At 41.7% G+C, this 8,965-nt stretch overlaps 2 protein-coding genes across 4 annotated transcripts in view; both read right to left on the bottom strand.

Annotated features, from left to right (window-relative positions):
* Positions 1–4,750, bottom strand: part of DGKB (diacylglycerol kinase beta) — a 360,345-nt gene extending 355,595 nt beyond the window's left edge. For 2 of the 3 annotated variants that reach the window (XM_060280746.1, XM_060280744.1), the window contains exon 1: positions 3,895–4,248. The gene's annotated coding sequence lies outside the window, so the exon portion shown is untranslated. Of the gene's footprint in view, positions 1–3,894; positions 4,249–4,615 lie in introns of those variants that run through there. The other variant, XM_060280745.1, reaches the window with a different exon arrangement.
* AGMO (alkylglycerol monooxygenase) overlaps positions 4,393–8,965 on the bottom strand; it is a 121,722-nt gene continuing 117,149 nt past the window's right edge. Inside the window, exon 13 of the mRNA XM_035130284.2 lies at positions 4,393–4,836. Within this exon, the coding sequence (XP_034986175.1) occupies positions 4,756–4,836 (81 nt within the window). The 3' untranslated portion in view covers positions 4,393–4,755. The remainder of the gene's footprint in view (positions 4,837–8,965) is intronic.

Below are 8,965 nucleotides of genomic sequence, written 5' to 3'. Positions count from 1 at the left end.
CCATGTTTCCCTGCTGAGTATAGACGACAAAAGGCTGAGCCAAGCTTTCCACTGATTATAAAAAATACCAGTAAATTAAGATGTCTTATTTTAGGGTTTGCCTTTGCACTTTTGTCATGAGTTTTATTCTTCCTGCAGAAATAGTGAATGCAGGCTCTTTCTTATTCACTTCCTTACAGAACAGCTTAAGTGTCAGTCCAAGACATGTCAAAACATGACATGTTTCCTACAGTTGCCCATGAAGATGGCACAAAATGTGCAAAAATGCAGTCTGTGGCTTGAGGAAAGCTATGTAGCTGCTCTCATATCTGACTTAAACATGACTCAAGTGCGGTTTTATTTCATACAATTGTTTTCTATCCGCCACCTTTCACTACCCAGATATGCCAGAACTGTAAAAGCAAAATTTGGTCCTCCTAACTATGGTATGGGACGCGGGTGGCGCTGTGGGTTAAACCACAGAGCCTAGGGCTTGCCGATCAGAAGGTCGGCGGTTCGAATCCCTGCGATGGGATGAGCTCCCGTTGCTCGGTCCCAGCTCCTGCCAACCTAGCAGTTCGAAAGCACATCAAAGCGCAAGTAGATAAATAGGTACTGTTCTGGCAGGCAGGTAAACGGCATTTCCGTGCGCTGCTCTGGTTTCGCCAGGAGCAGGTTAGTCATCCTGGCCACATGACCCGGAAGCTGTATGCTGGCTCCCTCGGCCAGTAAAGCGAGATGAGCACTGCAACCCCAGAGTCATCTGCGACTGGACCTAATGGTCAGGGGTCCCTTTACCTTTTTAACTATGGTATCTGTAGCATCTGGTGTCATGGAGTCGAGTCATGGGGCAACCCTGACACCAGGATCACTCCAACTTACCTGGACAAGACAGAGGCTGGGTGGCAGTGAGGTCAGGGCTGCGCTGGCACATCAGAAGGGCTGGTCTGCCAGTTTACCCATGAAGCCCTGAACTCCATGTCACCCTGGCCCATCCAGATTAGCTGCAGCAATGATGAGATTAGCTCAATGGTTGCTCCCTACTGTGAGCGCCATTACTGTATAAATAGACAAAATCTGTCTATTTCAGTTTCTTTTCAGTTTCTCATTTTTCCAATCTCACTTCACCAAAATCAGTTGATTGTAATTTTTATATATCAGCACAAAAAAAAAAAACCCATAAGCATTTTTCCATGGGCAAAGCAGCAGGCCAACCTTCCTTCTATCTCGCTCTCTCAGTGCATGCTTGTTATGGATTTCTCTCAATTTGCACAATTTATTGCAATAAATTCCCTCAAATGTGATAATTTTTTGCATGTTATTTTCATGAATACGTGCACTTCTACACACACTTTCCCCATACATACACATCTCTGTACATATTTAGCTATGTTTCAGTTTGTGTGTTGTTTGGGGAAGTGTGAATTAGGGAGGCTTGCATTAACCACATTTCCCTCCATCCATTATGGTGTGTAATATAAAGTCCAGGAAGCGCAGTTTGTGCATCAGGATTTAACTGGCCACATTTCAGACCTGTAAGAAAAGGGACATCCAAGCAAGGATGATAAGAGAGCATATGAAAGTATATTACAGATCATATCTAGAACCACGGTGAACTAGCACTTATCCTTAAGCCTGGCAATAGAAATTACACCATTCTTGAGGAGAATAAATGCTATTAACTACTAAGGGCATCTTTCCAATGGAAGATGGTTGTTTTGAAACAAGGCAGATCAAACCACCAAAATCACTCTGACATGTCCATTCAGTGGATGAAGATTGGTACGAACAGTCCTGAAAAGACTCAATAAGCACTCCTGGAAAATTCCTTCTTTGCCAGCTTATTCTTAGCTCCTAATTTACATTGGAAAGCATGCATATTTCTAGAGAGAGGGGGAATCTTAATAGTTTGAGTTGCATGATGTTTTCCAGTTACAACTATTTGTTTTCATGAGAAGGAAGCTAAACAACTGGAAAAGTCTATGATGTTCCAGCATAATTCAGTAATTTTATTTATACACTCAAACAACTTTTTGTATAAATTAATACAGTTTTTAAAATTAATTAAAACAATAGAATCATATCAACACACAAACAGAGCAGCTATCAAAGCAACCGATAAAGTGGCAGCATTAAAATCACATCAGATATTAAAAGGTCTGGGATATATATATATATTTAAAGTACTTGCTGGTGCCAAAAAGAAATTGACGCAGGCCCTAGGCACTCAGAGGAGGTCATCAGGGACAGGGCTATGAGGAAGGTAGAAGTGTGGAGCAGGAATTGGTGTCTGAATGGTGCAGCAAGACTGCTTAAAGCAGAGGTAGCTAACATGGTACCCTCCAGATGTTGATAAACTCCAACTTCTATCAGTCCCAGCCATCAAGGACAATGGTCAGGGATTATGTCAATTGTGTTCCAACAATATCTGGAAGGCATCACATTGGCTGCATCTGGTTTACAGGGTTGGACCTAGTGGAGGGGTTGTGGTTATTTAGGGTCCCTTTCAGATAGGAGGTGTCTTTGGGTAGAACTGTGGATCTCCAAAGAGACTTCTGGTGTATGGGCAGGTTGATATTGGAGAAGCATTTATTCAGCAACGCAGGTAGAAATAAAAATATTTAACTGTGTAACCCTATCAAGGTCCAGCCCAAGACATTTTGCTTCCTGAGGCAAAGGACGAGGCAAAACCTTCCCTCTGCCATGTACAAAAGGCAATTCAAACAAAAGTTGGATCTTCAACATGGGCAAAAGGATACCGCCCATCAAAGAACCAGGCTAATTTGGTGGGTGTAGGGCACACCACATGATGGACACAACTTAGTTCCCTCCAGCATTTGAGGCCCGAGACAGCTTCTTCACTGTGCCAAATGGTAAAGCTGGCCATGCTCCTATGTCTGACTACTCAGAAGTAAGCCCTATGGGATTTAATGGGCTTTAAGGCGCAATCCATTGCATGGGTAATGTAATTTGGCTGGGAATAGGTTTATTAATACATAAGGTCAACTTAAATCAGTGGAATTGCCAGAAGCGCGGCATTGCCCACGCCTGTGCTGGAGGGGCTTTACAAAAGAATCCCATACGCCCAAAGACTCTGTGTATGCCCATTAGGGGAAATAGGAAGCCCTGAGCATTTGTTCTTCAGATGCCCCCTATATGAAGAAGCTCGAAGGGAGATCTTGGATCCCATACTGGTGAGCTTAGCAAGCCTCCCGGAAAAGCAATTATACAACCTGCTCTTGCTAGGCAAAGACCTGAAAATAACCAGGGCGGTCGCCAGATTCTGTGCCCAAATATGCAGACACAGACTTTCTTCCCAGCCCATCTGATTTTTCCCTCAATGGCACCTTGAGCGAGCTAGGCTCAGCTTTCTGCAGCCACTATTTTAAGGGTTAAACTTTTAGCATTGTTATATAATTACTAATTTTCTTTTAAATCTTGTTCAAAGCGACTTTTATACGTTATGCTCCCGGAAACTGTTTTTTTTCAAAGGGATCCGTTTTATTTTTATTTTTATTTTATTTTACTTCTAAGAGCTGGTCCTCGACCGTAATAATGAATAATAATAAAAAAAAATCAGTGGAATTTGTCCATCTATGACTTACTACCGGTGTAGTGACTGTACTATGTCAGAAGAAAAATAGTTAGGTTTTTTCCCCCAGGCAGGCCATTTATGAGTTTCATCAATTGTTCAAAAGTTTTACACATATGGTTGCACATGAGTGGAATTGATGCAAAGTACTCCTTTTACATTATGTATGAGAAGGTTTGCAACACCCTGAATTTTTTTAAAAAAAAACAATTCAAGGCTTCTTAACTGTTTCAAAAAATAAAACTGCAGTAAGTGAACATTAAAAAAACCCCAACTCCATAGATTTCTACCACACCTCTGGAATGTACTTTAGTTATAATTACCGGTATGACCTTGAGTAAGGGGCGAGCAGCGAGTTGGCCAAGTTTGCTGAGGACACCAATTTTTTTCAGGGTGGTCAGACAAAAAGGGATTGCAAAAGAGCTCCAGAAATATCTTTCCAAACTGGGTGACAAGGGATCTTGGGTTGATGAGAACGTAGCTTGATGAGAATAGCTTGATGAGAATGTTGGAACAGTGTGGAAAAAGCTGTGAAAAATGCGAATTTCATGTCAGGGATCATTAGGAAAATAATACTCTCATAATCATGATATCATTATAGAAATCTATTAAATCATTATAGAAATCTACTGGAATGTTGTACATATGCCAATAAAGGCTTGAGAGAGAAAAATCTATGATGCGACCACACTTGGGATACAACATGCAATAATTGTCACCAGATCACAGAGAGCTGGAAAAGGAGCCATTACAATGAGCAAAGGTCTGGAATAACTCCTCTATGGATTAAGGTTACAACAAGTGAGCCTTTTTAGTTTGGGGGGGGGGAGGTGAGAAAGGCAGGCATGGTAGAGGTATATAAACTTTTGTGTACCTCTTCACACAGTGCAGTTAAATTATGGAAATTCACAGCCATATGATGTAATGATGGCCAGCAACATGGACACATTAAAAGGAGATTAGACAAATTCATGGAGGAAAATGCTCTAAATGGCTACTAATCACAATAGCCATGCACTACCCCAAGTATTAGTTTTTGAATACTTGTTGCTGGGGATGATAAGTCAGAAGGGTTCCCATAGGCATCTGATAGGCCACTGTTGAATGTTGGACCAGGTGGACCTCTGGGTTTGATCTAGAAAGGCTCTTGCGTTCCTAATGTGGAGATTCGGATATATTTCTTTTCAGTGCTGCTTTGCTACGCTTGAGGTGAGTTTCTTCATCATTTGTATTCCCCAAAAAGCAATGCAGAGTGAAAACAACACCTGTAGTATATGAGAGAGGGAGAGAGATAGAACTCCATTTCAATTTTTTTTATTACAAATTAAACCAAGGAATAGAATAAGGCATGCTGTCAATTTATGACATTAGACATAATTGTTTATTACGTTAGACTAGAGGTTTTTAAGCAGAGACTGAAAGGCCACCTATGATGGCTGCTGCAGTATCACAGCAGAGGTTTCTACTAGAGCAGTCTCCTCCAACCTTCATCCTCCAGATGTTTTGTATGACATCTCCCATCAGCTCCAACCAGCTTGGCTAATGGTAAGACATGATGGAAGCTGAAGTTGAAAACATCATCAGGTTGGAGAAGGCTGCACTAGATGACCTTTGAGATGCCTTCCAGCTCTGTTAATCTTTAACAAACAGCAGTTGGCTGGAACGGCCATAGCTGCCAAGTTTTCCCTTTTCTCGCGAGGAAGCCTATTCAGCATAAGGGAATTTCCCTTTAAAAAAGGGATAACTTGGCAGCTATGGGAACGGCTCGTGTGTGCAGCAAAATGAAGGGGCCACTTTTGCAATCCAGTGAGTTCCTACTCTCTCTCAGTTGCAAAAGTGCCACTCCTATTTCACTGCAAGGGTGGAAAATTTTCCATGCACACACACTTCAACACACAATTTTCTGTGCTTGTCTTTATCCAGAGAAAGGCTATGTGCAAAAAAAATAAAAATCAAAGCTGTTCATAGTGCTTAAATCTCTTTATGTAGCTATAATTGCATATGCTCCTGCAACTATTTATCAAAGAAAGATCCCACCACATTTCTGAAATATGCATTAAATATAAGGCGGTTTTAAATATAGGCTTCATTTTAAAAAGAACATTTCTACAATGGTGCCGAAACCACAGTGTTCTTTAAGGGGAGTAATGACTGGATGGTCATGGTCCTAAGGCACAACTGTGGGTTGTTAAATCCCAAGAAGTGTTCTCAGTTGAGATTCTGATAGCTATTATTATGTGAAGGGGAAATCCTTTAAAAGTGTGCATTTGTGCCCCCCCCCCAAATGTGGTGATGCAAAAGAATTACCATCTTTATTGTGTGTTTCTAAATGTGACGAGCGTTTAGAGGGGGAGCGTGTTAAATAAAAGAATGAGATGCCTCGTGTCATGGAATCTGTTTGATTTTCATCTAAAAAGGAAAACAAAAGCATGTCGTATTCAAAGCCGAGCACATTCAAGGTTTTATGACTTCAGTACAGAAGGCGCGCTACACTAGTAATGAGTCGAGATCATACTGCAAAGTAAGATTTGCTTTCCAGTTTTTAAGATGGATTCTGGGTCTAATTTAGCATGACAATCCTGAAGAAACTTGACAGCACAGCCAGGAGAAAGGGTGATGGAATGCAAACATCCACCCATTGCTCATGCCTTCGTAACCTCAAGACTGCCCTTCAAGGTTGGTTAGCGGGCTGCAGCTGAAGCAGAACACAACCACTAACCCCTTGGAACGGAGTAGGCTGCTGGAGTGTATTATGCACATGCCCCAGATCAACACTGATTTTGCAGGCTCGATTTGAAGTACTGGTTTTGGCTCACGTAGCTTTCCATAGCTTGGCCCAACAAGCACTCAATCCTCTGCCACATGTGTTCTTCAAAACAGGGCAGCCTGTGTCTGGAATCAAGTCTTGGTTAAATCATGGACTTAGTGGGCAACCTTGCATAATTTATACATATTAATTGCCTCCTGCTCTACGTTCCCAACATGATAGTTAAAAGCCTCTATGAATGTTCTGTTGTCAGCATAGCTGCCAAGTCTCCTGTTTTTCCTGGGAAATCCCCGTTTTTCCAGCTGTTCCTAGCTGAAAAAATGGATTTTGTTATTCTGGCGTGGCGGCCATTTTGGAACTGGGCGGAGCATGCTCAGAAGCGACTTTTGATGCTGCTCTGCCCAGTTCCAAAATGGCTGCAGTGCGACTTCTGGCACGGTGGCCATTTTGGAATTGGGCAAAGCAGCATCAAAAGTCACTTCTGAACATGCTCCGCCCAGTTCCAAAATGGCAGCAGCGCTACTTCCGGTCTGCTATTTCTGGCCCGGTCCCTTATTTCTCTGACAGCAACTTGGCAGGTATGGTTGTCAGTGATAGAGCACATGCCCATCCCAGGTTCAATCCCAGGGGCTGGGAATGACTCCTATCTGAAACCCCAAGAACCAATGCCAGCCACTGTAGGCCTGTCTTCCCCAACTTGCTGTGTGCCAGATCTTGTTGGAATACAACACCCATCATACCTGATATCATACCTAAGGTTTGCAGAAGAAAAGAATCTTCTAAAGATGGAAACTCAACACAGGCCTATGGTATCTCCAAATATCTTAGCATGCTTGCATGTTCATACAGAAGATGTTGGTTGAGGAGTGCCAATGCACAGGCAAAGCTGCTACACACATAGGGAATTCTCTTTTATAAAAATGTCAGCCCTGCTGTCATATTCTAGTCACGCAGAGCTGTCACCAAGATTACAGTGAATAGGGTACCTATTGATACCTCCTTGATACCTCAGAACTCTGTGTGAGCACAGAAGCACCAGCAAAGTTCTGAATCAGGCTGGCAATGCAGAAATAGCCATACAAATATCCCCGCTGCGCAATAAACCTGCCCCCAACTCTATACTAGCACAAATAGTTCTTTCAAATGATCCGAAGCTATTTATAGTAGTAGTACATAGTTTGTAACCAGTTCATAGTCTGTAGCTGCCCACAGTCACTGTGCACTTAAAACTAATGGTTGAATACACACAGCCTTAGTTTTCGCAAAAGCCTCTTATCCTAAAACCAAACTTCAAGGAGGGGGGAAAATAAAAGGAGACTCTTATTCCTGCAATGTTAAACACTGCCCTCTGGTGGTCCTGGAAAAGATGAACTAGCTAACACTTTCCTATCAACTGTAAAATATAGTTTCTCCACTATTTTTATTAAGGCACGAGCTCTTACATAACACACAAGGACAAAATGCTCTCCACCTGAATACATGTTCTAACATAAAAATCTGCCAACCATTTGATTTGATTCCAAGCTCTAGCATAGTTTAAACAGGGAAAATCTGTTCAATATCATAATGCGGGATGGGGAAACAAGGCTTCTTATATCATGTACAGTTTAGAAATAGGTGGAAGCTAATATGTGCTAACAGCAATTTGAGTGGTTAAACCCCAAACACTGCTTCTTGTGAAAGTATTTTATCTTTCAGAAAGGTGGCCTTAATATGCAATTCATGTTTCAACTTTTTGCATGTTTTGACACTGCTATCAAAAACATTTAAATACAATTACATCAATCGTAACTGATTATCACACTGGCTATTGTTATCACAACCTTCAATAAGAAAACATACATAAGTCCATGGAATACACATCCAACAACATATTTTCTTCTCATTTTTTGGCACCTGTCAGCAATATCAGCAATATAGAAGAAGAAGAGTAGAAGGGTTTGGATTTGATATCCCTAAGGAGTCTCAAAGCGGCTAACATTCTCCTTTCCCTTCCTCTCCCACAACAAACACTCTGTGAGGTTAGTAGGGCTGAGAGACTTCAAAGAAGTCTGACTAGCCGAAGGTCACCCAGCAGCTGCATGTGGAGGAGCGGAGATGTGAACCTGGTTCCCCAGATTACGAGTCTACCGCTCTTAACCACTACACCACACTGGCTCTCAATGCCCTATAGTCCAATGTTAATATAGTCCAATGGCAAACATATTTAATGTGAAAAATCATTAATGCATTATATATTGAAGAAAAAACACCATTGGATACAATTTTGAGACCATTAACCTGTGTTCTATTGCAATGGATTTTTCAAGGTTAATACAAAAGTCAAAGAAAGGAAGGCATTGCCATCCCTTAGTGCCCCAACCTATGACTCACTTAAAGTACCATACACCTGTGCTAGAACGGAGATCATATTAGATGAAAATAGGGAGAGGTCAGCAGTCAAAAATATCCACAGCATCCACAGTATACCTGGACAGCAAAATTGAGTCAGGACATTTTGGTGAATATGCAGCAAATTATCCAAAAGTTTCTGGGAAAGGGGGTCACAATAAATAGCAGCACCAGAAAGTCCCCCCCATTCTTTATTCATTTCTTTTTGTGGAGTTCCTATGTTGGCAGAATAGCCA

The sequence above is a fragment of the Zootoca vivipara genome, chromosome 12 (assembly GCF_963506605.1).
Source record: "Zootoca vivipara chromosome 12, rZooViv1.1, whole genome shotgun sequence".
Classification (NCBI taxonomy): domain Eukaryota; kingdom Metazoa; phylum Chordata; class Lepidosauria; order Squamata; family Lacertidae; genus Zootoca; species Zootoca vivipara.
Note: the sequence above shows the minus strand (reverse complement) of the source record. Positions and strands in the feature narration are given on the sequence as shown.